Source organism: Apteryx rowi, unplaced genomic scaffold (genome assembly GCF_003343035.1).
Source record: "Apteryx rowi isolate R43461 unplaced genomic scaffold, aptRow1 scaffold_319, whole genome shotgun sequence".
Classification (NCBI taxonomy): domain Eukaryota; kingdom Metazoa; phylum Chordata; class Aves; order Apterygiformes; family Apterygidae; genus Apteryx; species Apteryx rowi.
In genome coordinates this window covers 174034-190684 of record NW_020449630.1, presented here as the reverse complement: position 1 = coordinate 190684, position 16651 = coordinate 174034, and the positions used below count along the sequence as shown (strand labels likewise).

Genomic DNA, 16651 nt, shown 5'->3' with positions numbered 1-16651 from the left:
CTTTAATTCCCCGTTGTTTCCTGGCAGACTTATTTATTGAATTATTTGTGTACTATTTCTGCTCCCCATCGTATCTTATTGGAATCACAATGCTTGTGTCGATAAAAGTTTTTCAGCGAGGGAACACTTTGCTGAAGTCCATTGTAAGCAGCAGTTTCTCATGTTTCTCAAGAGTTCCCTTTTTTCTTTTCCTTTTTTTTTTTTTTTTTTTTTTTTTTTTTTTTTTGTACTGAAAGAAATAGCAGTCAGTCTTGGGTTTAATCACTGTACTCTTCTATAGTTACCTCCAGAACTCCCAGGAATTTGTACATTTGCCAACTTAACATACATCGTTTCTTTCAGACTGGAGCTTTGTATAAAAATTGCAAGATGTGTGGTAGGCCATGGCCACGATCACGTTTTTTGAGCTGGTGGGTGAATCCTCATGGCCGGGTCTCGGAGAAGGGGGAGCTGAGGCAGAGCCAGCCCCTACACTGGGCATAGGGAAGGCTGCAGCAGCAGCAGGAGGTTGGAAACATGTAGAGAGCATTAGGTGGTGGTTTAACAGGAAAATTCAATTCCTTTCTCCATCCAGTAAATCCATGCTTGCATACGGGGAGAACTGCTTGGAACATCAGGATGGGGAAAACCATCCAGAATAGGTCATGATGGCCTGAATTTTCTCTATTCCTGTTCAGAAGTTCAGATGGCCTTGGGGTGTCCTAATTGATTGACCTCCAAAAGATTATCTGGTGTCTTCAGGAAGCTATGCGTAGGTCATACTCTTTCTAAACCATGTGCGCAGGAGGGGCAAAAGAAATTGCAGCAATTCTGGTTTTATTGCTGTGGGAAGCTGCCTGTCAACAGAACAAAACAGACCTGGGTGTAATGTTCACTGAATCGTAGAAATGAAAGGTAAAGAAGAAATAAAAAGGTTATCCAGTTCATCCAGATGCTCTGAGGCAGAATCAAATTGATAAATTTTGTGAATTCAGAGTTGCCGCACCAAGTGGAAGCAGGGAGCAAAACCAACAAAACTTTAACTGCTTGTGCTTTATAGGGTTGCAGCCAGAGAATTCTGATACTATTGTTTATATGTGCATAAAAATGTCCAGTGATGCCTTCACAACAGGTATAGAGAGCTCTTCTTGACTGTCCTTGTAGCTGGTATGCCCTCTACTCTAAATCTTGCTTGATGCCAGTTGAGTTCTTCCCGTTCTGCAGTCAGGGAATGCATAATTACTTCCTGTCTGCAAGCAGCTTATATGTATTGCAAGGCTCTTTCCACTTCCCCTCTCTCTCTCTTCACTTTCCCAGACTAAACAAATCTAGATCCTTAAACATTTTCTCACCAKTCATGTTTTCCTAACCTATTATCATTCTTGCTGCTCTCTTCTTGACATTCTCTAATACATATTTTTCAAGAAATATGAGGCCCACAGTGGAATATAATGTGCCAAATATACATCTCCCTGGTGGTGAAGAAGGCAAAACAGCTCAAATTCATGTTTTACATATGACAGTCCTGTTAGCATGTCCCAGAATTAAATTTTGCTTATTTAGTGTGCGACTTCAGATCCTTATGGTGCTTCATTACTGCTGCCTAACCAGTTATTTCCCATATTTTTTAACTTTTGATTTTTCCATTCTTGTTGCAGTTATCCTTATGGAATGTAGTCAGATTCAGCGTATATACTTTATTTTGGACTGCTGCTCTATTCTTAGTATCTGTTGAAAATCGTAATACCATGCCCCAGTCTCCCCCATGTGACGCTGAGCACAGACTGTACTTACCATTCTGTTATCTATTCATTAATACTCTAGACCCAAGATAGGCCGTGATACCTCAGTGTTCTCCTAGGTTGTCAACATGCTACTGATAAGTGTTCTTAGGATAGGATAGGGTTTTTTTAATCCCTTGTCCAGCCTTTTTTTATATTATTTAAACTATTTCTTTGGTTTGCTCATGAAAAAATTATGTGGAATTTTTAAAAGCTTTACTAAAGCTAAAGATAGGCCCTGTCATGTGTACCACTTTCTTTTTATCAGCTAGGACAGATGCCCTGTGAAAGAGAGACAGACAGACATTGCATTAGTTTGACATTGCTTCTTGAAAAATTCACATTGACTGTTTGTTTTTCTAATCTCATTATTTTGACAGGATTAGAAATCCTTTAGCAATGTCTTCCAAAAACTTCCGTGGTATTAAAAGTAGGATATAATTTCTGCCTTTTTCTTCTCCATCTCCCTCTGTAAAATCAGATGCTATGTTTGGTCTTTTCTTTTTATAGACCTGCCTGGCCTCTCTGTTTTCTGCAAGGTAATGGTTAATGGTTTGGAGATGGTCACAAGTAGTTCCCTAAGTACTGTAGTAATTTCCAATGGTTCTTGCTGACTTGCACACATCTAACTTGCTATTGTATTTAGTTTATTCTTTCCTTGTTCCAGCCTGCATTCACACATCCTACATGTTAGGTGAAAGACATGCTGAATATCTGGTTGCAGCAGCCATTGTGAAATGAGGCATTGAATAATTCAGCCTTTCTTGTGCGATATTTTGTGTTAAGCAATGGATCTGTTTTTCCTCCTAATGTATTTATAGAATCTTTTCTTGTTTGCAGTGTCCCACGTTGATTGTAAATCACTTTACATCTCAGTCTTCATTTCTCCTTTATGTTTATGCAGGTCTTTTATAATCATCCCTGAGTCATGTGTCCTTGGTTCTGCTTTTTTCCTGTCATTTAAAAACTCCCGATGCTTTGCAGTTCCACCCTTGCAGGCAGAACGTCATCCCTCTGGAAGGAGCCAGCTGCACTTTCTTTTAGCCAGGCTTCTTGTGGGACTTGCCTGCCAGCGAGGTGTATGTGGGAGCGGGGGAGGTTTGGGTCCCTATGGATAACTAAAGTCTGCCCTCACCTTTCTGCCCATCCRAAGGCTGCGCCTGGGGATTGGTCTAAGATGTCTCTTCCCACTCCTCCTCCATGACTCCTTACTCAGATGTTGCCTCTGCTTCTCCTACTTTCAACTTCCTCAAGAGACTTCAAAGCAATCTGCATCTTGCACCTTCCTAGAACGGCAAACAAGCCCGTTAACTTGTGCTATCCGCTGCAGCACCTCCACTGACTTTTCTGGTACCTCCCTGGCCTTCCCAAAGTCTCTCTCCTGCTTTGGGCCCACAACTTACTCTGCCAGAGCTGCTGTGGCACGTACCCCATTCCATGGTGCCACAGTGGTACTTCTGCCTGATAACGCCTCCTGTTTAACATGTTTCTCTGCTGTTTTGTCTCCTATTTCTCATATTACCTTGTTGGCTTTATTTTGATTGTGTGTGTTTTCCCATGTGCTGATTCTTACGTGTTTATGTCATATGTGCATGCTACAGGTTTAAGTTTAAGACGCAATATGAAACTCTAAGTACAACCAGTATGTTGTTGAGTTAAATTAAAGTATAAGAGTTAGGTAGTGGGAGGCGGCAAGGCAAAAGAGGTGGGAACACAAGTACGAGGCTGAAGTTTCGGAGCCATTTTGAGCAGACGGGAGCATGACCGGGATGTGAGCATGGCCGGGCGCTGAGCTGCCTCGGGGAGCCCACCCGCCTGGCCTCTGGCCGCCCCGCAAAACTGCGCTAGTGCTGCCGCGAGAGTGGTGCTGCGGCCGGTGGTTGGGACGTTTGGCAGCGATTCCGACCGGTGGCCTGGGCTCCGGGTTCACAATCCCGTCCGCTCAGGAAACCATAAAACAGCACAGCATCAGTGCATCCAACTCCATTACCTATGGAGAGACTCCTGGTTTTTGCTTCCTCGCTTTTCTGTGGTCACCTGAGGCCTTTACAGAGGATGATAATGAGTAAAGAAAGACTCTTAGCAGGTCGTGAAGCACCGCATGCTCAGTGCACCAGAAGTCCTTCCTTTCACCTTTCCTAAGGCCATTCCTCTACACTAATGCACTCCGTGCCAGGTTTTTTGTGGTTGAGGCCCTCATGCCCATGAACCTCAGTTTCATGCAAATTAAAGGTGATTTAAAAAAAAAATCATTTTCCTAATAAGGAACTAATTGGAATAAAAGGAGCTGAGATTTAAAGCATTTGCATGAAAACCGTTTATATTTCAACCTTAGAGTGCTGCTGCATCCTCTTTTCTAGATACGTATATTGACATTTCTGTTACCACTCTTGGTTCAATATTGTTCTCCATATGCTGTTCTCATCAGAGATCATTATTGTATAAATATGTTTCTCGTTATGTGGAACATTAATTTTAAAGTATGGAATCATTATTTTATTATGCAACTTTCAAAGTTGGATCTCTGCAATGATTTATGATAATCTTCAGAAATTATTGTAATTAAAGGAGAACTTTCCATAAAGAGAATTAATTAGATCAAAAATGTATTTATATATAAATCATTAATCTTGGCATTGAAGGAAATAGTCAGTGGCTATGTATAGTTCATTTAATTATGCTTGGCTCAGTTTTGTTTTGTCATTGCATTGCAGTTTATTTGGGAATTAATTTACAGTTCCTTCCGTAATGTGATTTCAGTTTACTTAATATATCAAATATATAAAAATACATGCTAGTGAAAATAAATAAAGGTTTACTAATGACTGCTGGGTAGATTAAACCTTGGGCTCTGCTGTCAGTGAGCTCTGACTTCTGTTGCTCAGTAGATGGGTGACACAGGAGGGCTACGTTCTAATAACGGGAGACAAAGCATCAAATAACTTGTTGAATATATACAGTAGATTGTGATTGTCACTTGCTGGAGGGAAACCAGACAACATAGCCTGGCCTTTGCCTACTTAAGAGAATTACTAATAGAGGACAATAGGATTTTTGGTTCCCTTCTGGAAAAAAACAAATTATCTGCTTGCTTTCAGTCCATAACAAGTAAATGGTAATGGAAACTATAGTATCTCAAGTCACAAGACATTGGTAGCTCTAGGTAATAATGACCATGTGGTTTGGAAAGTTTTAGGATCTAAGTTTTGCACATGCAATTTGCAGGTTTTGTAATTCATATGAAATGTATTTACACTGTACAGTATAAGAATATATATGAAAAGATTTCTTGTCTGTAAATTGGTCTAATCAAAGTTATTTTAAAATATATCATGTAGTCTTTTGAAGGTGTTTGTTAATACCTTGACGGTATGTTAATATGCTTGTTGTCCCTAATTTATTCTTTTGCTGTAATCTCAGTTATTTTTAAAACTTTACACTGCTGAATGTACATCCATTTTTAATGTATTTTTTAAGTAGCTGTCACAGATTAAAATGAACTAGATTTTGGAATATTTTTCTTTAAATAATAAACACTTGATTTTCATTCTGATTGAATTCTTTAGCCACATTGACTTCAGACTTAGACTACCCAGTGTTAATAGCATCTATATTAAGTTTGGACTAAACCAGTCTTTTGGAATTTTTGAACGCAGGAAGGTAAGCCAAAACTTAGATATCCAAATAAACATCTGTGTTGCATAGTATTTCCTCATTTCTGTAAGGTAGTGTTTTTGGTTTCTTTTTCTTAGTGTGTTTTTTGTGTGCCAGAAAAAGCGGGAACTTGATACCAGGGTTGCTCTGGCAATAGAAAACTTAAGGAACTTCAGTAATGTCTTTTTTTACCTTAAAAATATAACTGCATTGAAGTTGTTATTCCATACTGAAATTCACATTGGAAATCATGGTTTTTGTACAGAGTTTAGCTAAAAGTAGTAAATAAACTGATAAAATAAAAATAAGTTCTCATCCAATTGAATACATTAGGCAAATGACAGAAATAGCTAGTAGTGTCTGCAGATGAATTCTGCGTACAAACAGAAGTCAAATAATATTTATGTTGTTAGACTTCTTAAGATTACTGTTACTTCCAATCAATTCATAAATAACTACATTTTTCTAGGAAGATGTTATGTCATTTATAAAAAATGAAACGCTTGAAAAGTTCTTTTGCAAAAGTAATTGTTTGCTGGAGAAAGCAAAATGACCTATTAGTTTGCACCAAATGAGCAAGAAATGTTGTTATTCCATCTTGTAATTTGGGTGTTTTAAACCTGCATTAGATGGAATGAGATAAATCTTAACAGTATAATCATCTGAGGAGTTTGTAAGAAATTGGATTTAAAATGTTTGCTTTGCTTCTATTTACATCTCTAAGATAACAGCATGAAATCAATAATATTTTGTTCTCAGTATTTGTTATTAAACATACTAGTATGCGTAGGGAAATAAAGGAGATATTTGGAAATGCATAACCTTGGGTTAATTAAATCCATCTGGTGTCTGACTAATGACAGGAATATTGTATCCAGAGAATCACTTATGCTAAAAAATTTGATAACGCATAATAAGTTTTCCAATAAAATGCTTAGAGCAGGCAGGTTCTCATATGTAACTAAAGTGAAATCCAGTAACTTATGGACATGTAAAGCGCTCTGTCATGTAGAAATTTTCCAGAATAATTTAAGAACTGGATTTTTGTTCTTTGAGATGCAAAATCATAAGCTGACTTTTATGGGACTAATTTAGTTAGCATGCAAACATATCCACTTAAAATCCAGAGTACAAATGGTCATTAAAAAGAAGCTGTATAAGATATGTGTATAAAAAAACTAGATTCCAGAGACACTGATGAAAACTGCAGTAAGAAAGACTTTTGACCCATATCGTCTGGCAGTCTTGCCCTATGTAGATGAACGCCTCAAGATACTCGTATTGGCTGTGTTTCAAAATAACAAGTGTGACAATTGTTTTCTATTGATGCTGCTCTAACTAATGTTAAAAAAAAAACCACCCTTATACTAGAACCTCAGTGCATTATAATTTGTATTGGTCATCTGTGCTGTTTGGAGTTGTTTTATCAATAGTTTTGTAGCTGTAACTTAGTTTTCTGTAAATTGCTAATCTGTATTTATTCCTGAAAAAAAATCAAATACACAGTTTGTTATTGAATGAATACTTGATGAATTTGCATTTAATATCTCATACAGTTGTATGGAACATGGTTTGGGAGTGGGGGAAGAAACTTGTAAAGCTTGTGGAGTTGGGTGCCTTGAAAGCAAGGCAACCAAAATAGCATCGGATGAAGAATAGTTATTACATGTTTTCTGACAGATGGGCAAAACAAAACTGTGAGAGAGTAACATTATTTTGCAGTTTCATTTTTAAAGCGTACAGAAAAGGGTGGCTTAATAGATTTGAACATGGAGGATGGCGAATGCGTTTGTAAACATCAGCATCGGAGAAACTTGTTTAGGCTTCCTTCATAGTGGGTAGAAAGAAATAGCACAAGTATGTGCTTTATCTCAGCTTAAAGCAGCCATCTAAAATAGGTCAGATGAGTCGCTCTGAAATGTCTGTTTTTCTCCGCTGAGCATGCAGCGAGTTTAAAGTGACCATCTCAGACGTAGATATCTGAAGTTTGGTTAGATGAGTGCCTTGCTGGCTGTAACACTTTGGGACATTAGATAATTGTTTCTTTTTGTAGATGTTAAAGACAACTGTTTCAATAGCAAATTGTTTAAAGGGTATTTTTCATATAACTGCCAACTTTTATGTAGAAAAATATGATATATTTCTAAGTGTGTCATATGTTCATACTTTGAAAATCTGGCCTCACACATAGGTCTACCATACATGCCTTCTAGTTTCATGTTCCCACTGTTTCATGCTGTTTTGTTATACAAAACCTAGGAATGTATACTCACATGCACATACATCACGCAAAAATTGAACACAAACTGAATGCTGTTAAATTGCTTGTTGTACATGACTGCACAGAGAAATGTATTCACTGGAGAATTTTGTCTTTAAAATAAAGAATACATGAATCAGTATAAAAATATTAATTGACCTCATCTAAAACATTTTCTATCATATAATGAAGCTTACTAAAATTTTGTTTAAAAAAAAGTACATATAACTTTTCTTAACCCTTAAGAAATCTTTATCTGCTAGTAAACATGATGGCATATGTTAAGAATGGATAGTGGCTTCCTGCCAGATGAATTACCAGTTTTATGTGCACTAGAATTGCTTGCAATTGCATAGTAGCTATGGTTACCAGGTTAAAGAAATTGCGGCTTGATGATGAGCAGAAATAGATTGCAACAGTCTGATTTGGTTTAGAATTGCTTAAAATCAAAATGCTGAAGTAGAAGACCATGATGACTGAAAAGGTACAAATAACAAAAGTACAGTACAGTCTATTTGCTGAACTGGCACAGAGTTTGCTTTTTCAAATCCTTGTTTGGTATGGAATCATGGTGTTTCTTAAAGTTGGGGTTTGTTTCTGCATAGTTTGAGGTTCGGTAGCAACCACACATTTTTAATGGGACTATCTAATTTCAGAACAGTTATGTTAAGGTTTTGAGTGAATATTGCTAATATTTCCATTTTGATCTAGTATTGGATAAAGCTAAGTTCAAACACAGACAATTCTTCATGTTGAGGGAAAGTCATATTTCCATTTTTTAGAAGATAAGTCTTAGAATAATTTAATGGAGGTACTTTTCTTTCGGCTGTTCCTGCACTTAGAGAGACATGACAGAAGTGTGAGTGAATGAAATCAGGAGGGGCAGAACTGTACATAACTGTACAATTATGCATTTGGTGGGCCTACTTCAAATATTTCTAGTACATATATTGCCTACAAACATCAAAAGTACTTCAGTCCTTTTTCAAAAGTTCAAAAGTATTGAGGAGTTCAAGCCCTGTTGACCTAAAGACCTATACACAAAGAATGAAAGATTTAACGTTTTTTAAAGCTTCTACATACTAATGGTTTAGAAACCTAAGTCACAGTGAAGTGTGTTGGATTTTAGACCCTAAATTACCCAAGCTTTTCTCAATATATTACTCTCTTTCATGAATTACAAACTATTTAGAACTGTATGATTTTTTTTTTTAATTTAATTTCAACATACCATTCCTAGAATGTGTTCTGTATATTATAATGTAGAGTAAAATTATATGGCTGTGCAGTCTTAGGATATGAATGTGTTTAGACCTGTTTTTTGCATCAGAGAAGCTTTTCCAGTAATCCTGATTGAGCCAGTTTAATACTCACTTTAGTTTTAAAGGCCAGGCATAATAAGCCTAAAACTTTGTGATTACAGTTTCTCTATTTTGAAAGCATAATTTAAAAACTGCTAGCGACAAAATCATACTCAGGAGGTCCGACCGCCTTGTTTTACAGAATAACCAACCATGACTACAGAATCGGGATCAGATTCAGAGTCCAAGGATAAAGAGCAGGATCAGCAGGAGACCCCGGCGCAGCAGGGCACAGAGGAGCCGCAGCCGCAGGACCAGCAGCAGCAGCTGAGCGAAGAGCATCAAAACGCCCTCGAGCAGTTTTCGGCTGTGGCAGCGCACAGCACACCTGTGAAAAAGGAGCAGGTAAGGGAGGCATGCTCGCTGGGTGCAGGTAGTTACATGGTCCATCATTGCCACTGGCAAATAATGAGGCAGTTTTGTTAAGATCAGAAATACGTGTTCAGATCTGCATGGCAGGCCGTTTTATGTGATGTTATAGATTTTGAGTGGTTGGTCTTTGGAGTTTAAAAATAATACCGGTCTTTCTGCCAACAGTGCTTAAATTTAAAGCCAGTCCTATTAACTAAGGTGGGAAACATCTTCAATCTTATTAGAATAGAATCTTTTATCTGCATTAGATAGCAAGTGGTGCCAATTTTTAAGAGGCTGAAAATGTTTTTAGAATTCATTTCTACTTTGACACCTGCTGAAAACTGATTTCGTGCTTGCTCGCCTGATGTGAGAGCCCTGAAAAATTTGTGGTCTCTTAAGGTACTTTTAGTTCTGAAAAGACTGCATTATAATTACTTTAAGTTTTCTTGTAATAGCTTTTAGAAGAGTTATTGCATGATTTTTTTTCATTGGGCTCATTGTTGCATTTATTAAATTTATGGAAGCTGCTTTTTTCTCCTCCTTAACGGTTAGGATTGCCAAATATTACTCTTCATATGTAAGTGACAAACCATCAATATGGGGTACCTGAAAAATCACATCCTTTATTTCCATAAGGTTATGACCCCAGTCTAATCTCATTCACCTTTGAAGTGTGGAATAAGCCAGTTTAACTCCTCCTCTCCTGCATCCTTTATAAAGTTCAGATTCTCTGAGATGAAGCCACATTATTTTTACCTTAGGGGACACCACTTACGCTTAGGGGATGGCGCTGGTGAAGCAAGCAGATATAAGGTATTATTTGAAATGAATGTGACTGCTCCCATTGAAGCTTTCAGGGCCGGCTGTATTCTTGGGTTTTAAGTTTTTTGTCTACAGAATTATAGCCCAAACCTGTTATTGGTGAAAAATGGTTGGCATAAGCAATTTCAGACAACAGCCCTTTTTCTATCTGCCTGGTTTGGGGGTGCATTACATATGTGCTTGGGATAACAAATGTTCCTAGGACCAAATTAAAAGAGGTGTCTTACAGCTGACCTCTTATATCTCAAGAGGTAGACATGGCAGGATTTCTGGTGTTTATTGAAGATCAACCACTGAAATAACTGCTTATTGTTTCATTGCTAACCTTTATTACCATTGATAAACTCTGATCAGCTGCAGCTTCACTCCATCTCCACCAAAGATCTGTCAGCTCTTGTTCCCAAATTCACCAGTTATCATGCTGAGGCAATTTAAGTCTCAAAAATTGATCAGAAATTGCAAGCAGGTAGTTTGAGGGAAAGATGCAGGGCTCTGGCCCAAGAGAGAAAGGCAGTACGCAAACAGATAATTAATTTAAAATTGAATTGTATCAAGCCTAGTCATAGGTATTATTAATTTTATTCTTCTGGACATTCTCACTAATCCTTCCTACCTGAGTTTCTTTTCATTTAAAAAAAAAAAAAAAAAAAAGTGTTTTCTGTCCACTTGGGATTGAAGACCTGAGATGGTCTCATGTGCTGCATGATGCCTTTCCTTTCCCAAAGAACAACACCTGTGAACAGGACTTTCTAGAAGTTTTGTTAGAAGAACTGGATTAGCGAAGGAATATAAGACCTTTCACATTGAGATAACCAATTTGAATCTAAAGGTCATGGTTGTAAGGTGGCTGCCAAATCTAGCTGAAATGTTCTGCCTAATATATTTCATAGTGGCTTAAGTGTCTGTGTCACAAAAAAGAATCCTTTAAAAGCATCGCTAAGCATCAGAATTATTGGCRGTGGTATCATTAAATTAAGCTAAAAATTGAACAAATAATGGGTATCATTCTCTTTCTTGCTGTCATCTGTTCTTCCATTGTGTGATAAATGTGCAATCAAAGTGAGGAAGTTGATGTTTTTTACTATCACTCATATGAGGGAATCTTGGAAAGAAAGATTTAAGCTGCTCTTCCATTACAGTGTCTTTTTATTGTCGTTCTGTACACATCAAAAAAAATTTTAATGAAGARACAAAAGATTTTTTCATACTGAGATTAGCAGTTACTGCAGAAATTAGTTCTTTCTATCAAATAAAATAATGCAATCTTACCATCTTCCTGCCTTTCTGTCTAGTTAAAAAAGTGCAAGAAGGCATTGCACAGGCTGGGCACTAACATTTCTGAGCAACTGTCATAAATATATGGGATTCATGTGTTGTGCAAGCTTGCTAATATCACTCCGTGCCCAAGTCAGAAACTACAAGGTGTCAAAGATCATTACTAAAATCCTGTGACTGCAAAGGCTTGCCTCAAGAAGAGATTCCTGCTTCAGAAGGGGTTGGACATATTCTGTCATAGTAGGATATATTCATATAGGTAGAGATCAGAAAACGTACGTTCAAAAACACAGAAACCCTGAAGCAACTTGTGCTGCGCTAGAATTTAGTCCATGATGCTGAAAATAACTGCAAAAATACAGCACAGAGGGATTTGAGGGGAAAAACAGAGATTGGGAAAGAATGCAGCTATGCATGCAGAGTACAGAATAATCTAGTGAGCGCATGGGTTTTCTCTGGTCATTTTTTTTCCTAGACACCTGCACCAACAGGATGTCAGGTTTCTTTAGGAAGAAGAGGCTTAATTCGCTCTGAAAATATCTCAATGCCTGAACATGTCAGCAGGGTTTGGGGAATCTTCTCTAATAGCTCTTGGCATGTTTTGTTCTCTAGACAAATCGGAGAAAATCCTTTGTATGATTTTAACCTAGACACATTTCATTCATCTTAATTTAGACAGGAACTTAACAAACAAAATAACCTCAGTTGTTATTATTATTATAAATAAATTAACGTGTACTGTAGCCTTGAGTTACAAGAGTGGCTTAATGAAGGAAAATAATCATCAACCCATATGGACCTACAGGAGTTTTTGCAGCCTGAAGATGCCTCTAAACTTTGGATGTGTGGTGTCCTTGTTATTACGGGCTTTTTCTCTCAAGCAGCTTTCCTGTTTTCTTTAAAAAAAATTATTCCACGCATCTGGATTTTCTCCTTAACTTACCTAAGAGAAATCTAATGAGCCACCTGCCATGACAGTATATTTCTTCTAGCTCAGGAATGACTTTTGCACATGTGCACACATGTGCATGTACCACTTCCATGGTAGATTTCTTTAACAAAACTTTAAAAAATCATCAGTCAAAAGAGTCCCTCAGCCCATCAGGAACAGAGCAGCTGTTCACAGAGGCCATAGGACGAATAATCTTCTGTCTTCAGGGTTTTTTTCCTCAGTCCTGTAGGTCAGACTGCTTTCCAACTGGCTCTGGTTATTGCACCTGGCCTCCAGCCTTATCCTGAGCCTAGGAGGACTCTCCCCTTTGTCAGAGACCCTGTGAACATTTAATTGCTCAACAGTCACTGGGTCCTGTGCCTTCATCCTCCACCAGCCTTAAGGTGCTTGAGGACCTTGACGTCCAGATGCAGAGCTGGTGTCTTGAGTGCTGGAAAGGGAAAGTCCTCAAGTGCTGGAGCTAGGCAGTGGGGAGAGCAGGCTGTGACAGCTGGGGTTGTTCTGGGGAGGCACATCCACTGCTAAGAGGATGAGGTGGATTTTGAAAGCAGCTTCTGTGTTCCTAGTCTCCCTGTCTTCTTGTCTTTCCCTCCAGAGGAAGCCCGGGTAACCTTTGCTGCAGTCTGTCTTGTAGGGAACAGGGAGCATAGGGTCTTGTCTTGTGTCACCGCAGTTGCCTTGCGCACTGTGAGGAGCGGGGTGGCAGGCAGAGTGGCCCTGCAAAGCAGTGCTCCCATTTCTGTCTGTGTGACCAGGGCAAGGAGTTGGCTGGAGCCTTGGTTCTTCAGCCCAAAACACATCAGGTGCATGTGAAGTGGCCAAATCAGCTGAGGTGGGAATGGTTCTTGTTTGAGTGGGGACGGAATTGGGACCAGTCAGATCCCGGCCTGCCCATGGGAAGCTCATTTGTTGGGCTTCATAGTAAAACTACCATTATGCCCTGCGTTTACAGCTGCAGACCATTTGGCATTTATGGAGGTATCTGCACTGCTTCTGCTGTCAGTCCCTAAGCATAGACTTCAGTTTTCAGAAGCAAGTGGCTTGAGGCAGTCACATTCATATTGCCTGGAAAGGGTAGCACAGTGTGAACCTCTTCTTCCTTGGAGACAAACGTTGAGACAACATCTTAGCAGTGTGGAGGGTCAAAGAGTTGGGACTTCAGTGTGAACTGACGTTGGCCTAGGTGAGCCTGCACTCCTTTTTCTCCCATTCACCCAAATATAGAAAGGAAGCTTATAGGCTCACTTGTATGAAATCTCTCAGGGAAAGTACCCTGTGATTTTGTGGTATGCTGTTGTTGGTAGTTATATGATACAAGGTTGTTTTGGTCTCAGAGCCGATTAAAGCCTTTGGACAGATTTGCTCTGTTCTCATGAAGGCTTATTACAATGAATGGAAGCAGGCTTGAAGGATTAATCTGCGATAAATTTTCAGTGATGCTCTCTGCTTATTATATTGAAATCATTCAGAGCCAAAATGGTTATTTTTTCACGGTAGTGAGATAACTAAAAGATGATTTTTTTTTAAGCTTTAGCTTAGATATTCCTGTATTCTTGTAGAGGTTTTGTTTGGAGACTGACGGGGCCAAACTGATTAGAAAGGTAAGGATTGCAGCATGGTGCTGTTGCTAGGAAGGGTGGACGTTCAGTAGAGCTGCTCTGGCTTTCATCTATGCCGGTGGAAAGGAGCACCAAGTATGCTGCATCACAGTAACTCTTCAAATGGTCTGACCCTCAGATAAACCCAAGCAAAAGTAACTGTGATTGTTCCTTCTCTCCCCTTTCCCCTGCAGTATATTTGTCTTTCAAATAGCACCTACTTCTCACCAGCTTAAAAGACTTATCAGGCATCTGTGGAGAGTAAAATTCAGCCTCTCATCTTGTGGTTATCATCCATTAGCCAGCAGGCTGCACATTAAAGTTGTTTGGCCCCTTACTTCCATCCTGTTTGTTTAACCCCTTGCTCAGGCATTTGAGGAACCTTTCACTCTCCCAGGCACATCTGCACCCAGCCCTGCAAATTCACAATGTTACAGGCTGATCAGTCCCCYTTGGAGGATTTTTTTCTCACTGACAACAAAATGAGTGCAAACCTGATGGTCTTTTCCTATTCCGTGTGTCACCATGGAAGCACTGTGTGATTTAATAGGTAAAGAACTTAAAAGTAATATTAGCAATCTCTGAGAATTTCTGTTGATCACAGTGTTTACTCATTGTCCAGCATTACTAAGATACCGTAGAACCAGGTGAAAGAAGTTTGAGAGGGATTTTGTAGCTGTGGAAGAAGTGGAAACCTGCAATATTTTCATGCGTATCCCCCCTCCCTGGGTACACTCCCTTTCGGCATGAGCAGGCAGTGGAGGGAGGAATGTGGGGTTAAGCTAAGCCTTTTCAATAGGCAAAAGAATCTCTCTCCTGCATCGTGGGCCCCACATCATCCAAGTCCCACACTAGACTCACTTAAATGCTTAGTATGCCAAAATCAGGGTGTATAGTGTATTGCACTGCACGACCAGTTTATCTCACCTCAAAACTTATCTTTCTCTTTGTAGGCCACAGACAAAGAACAGGAGCTAGCTGCTGCAAGTGCAAAACAGCTGGAATACCAGCAGTTAGAGGACGACAAGATCTCTCAAAAATCATCATCTAGCAAACTTTCCAAGTCTCCTTTAAAGATTGTGAAGAAACCTAAAAATATGCAGTGCAAAGTGACACTCCTGGATGGATCTGAATATGCATGTGAAGTAGAGGTAAATGTTATTTCCCATATTTTTTTCATCCTGTTTGGTGGAAAATGCTTGAAATTAGACTTGTAGGCTAGGACTTCAAAAAAATAGGAGACTAAAGCTGGACTCCTAATGCTGTATTTAAGCAAATGGCCTGATATTTCATAACTGCCAAACACAAAGAAGATGCTTCAGTTGTTTTGTCTGGAGATTGAAAATGCTGCACAGATTGGAGCTCCAGAGAAGAATATCTGAGCACATTCTGGAACAACTTCTGGATTAATTTGATGTCATCACATGCCACAACAGAATGCAGAAAATAGCTATGGACAGTGAAACCTATAAAATAAAGCAGGATTTTGATCCCTTAGGGCTTCCCCTTTTCCTTGGTATTGAGTAGGGACTCTCACTGAGTCATTGTCTAAACAATAATTTTGACCAGTTTAAGATTAGCGGGGGCGTAAGAGATGCCAAGCAGACACAGGGGGAGATGTCACAAGCACATAGCAGTAAGAGTGGGGAATTTTATGTGCTTCTCCCCTGTGCCTGTGAATCATAACTGTATCTAAATATTACTGGCAGAAAGTTGCTGGCAGGGTTTGGGTGGGTTTGTTTGTGTTTTTTTTTGTTTTTTTTAAGAAATTTTCCTTCCCTCCCGGGACTCTCCCAGGAGACTGCTTTTGGAAGGACAGTCTTTGCTGCATTGTCATGTAAGAACAGGTCCCTGACTGTTATCAGACCCATGTTGAGGGGATGACTTAGTTTGAACTCCAGAAGAGCTGAAGCCGTGGAGAAGCAGAGTATGAACAGATTTAGCATCTTACAGCAGGCCCATTTCTCCATTCAGCCCTTCCAGCCATGTCACCGAGGTGCTCTTTGGGCAACTGCACAGTCTGTCCTGAGCCTGCTTTTCCTCAGTGTGCCATGAAAGCAGGGCAACCCTGAGCTACAGCCAGAGTAGCAGCTGGCAGCAAGGGGAGGGTGTGTGTTACAGGGCTTGGCCTCGATCTCACTAGCCCTCTTTTGGGTAACTGTGGAGTGTGTGATGGAAAAGAAAAGGAAAGGGCAGAAAACCAAAAGAATAAAAGGGAAAGAAATGGCCTAGTCCATAGACTGAAGTGGGGAACCGGTAGAAATTTGGGCCAAATTTTGTAATGGTAGGTATTAGCTGTAAACAGAAGCTGTGATTATTCTTATAGCAACTTAGCAGTCATGCTGTCGAGTATCTTTTAGTTTCACTAAAGTTTTGCTGAGTACCGTATCGTTTCCTTCAGACTAACAATAGCTATCCGGTCACATACCTTGCTATTAAATTATCACTTTCTTGACCTTCAGTCACAGTTTTGTCTGTCAAGGATATTGTACAAACCATTAAACTGGGAAAATGACTGTACTGGCTTTGATGGAAAGAGTCAAGCTTGTTTCAGCTTCAGCAACTTGGGTGGAAAAATGCGAGTCACTGTCTGGAATACAATCAAGAAATTTTTA

The 16651-nt window shown here is 39.3% G+C and overlaps 1 protein-coding gene across 3 annotated transcripts in view; it reads left to right on the top strand.

The window, feature by feature from the left end:
- The first annotated feature begins 9188 nt into the window (after positions 1-9188).
- The window catches only part of EPB41L3 (erythrocyte membrane protein band 4.1 like 3), a 65733-nt gene continuing 58270 nt past the window's right edge, over positions 9189-16651 (top strand). For all 3 annotated transcript variants that reach the window (XM_026070786.1, XM_026070788.1, XM_026070787.1), the window contains exons 1-2: positions 9189-9380; positions 14990-15187. In XM_026070786.1, the coding sequence (XP_025926571.1) occupies positions 9189-9380; positions 14990-15187 (390 nt within the window). The remainder of the gene's footprint in view (positions 9381-14989; positions 15188-16651) is intronic.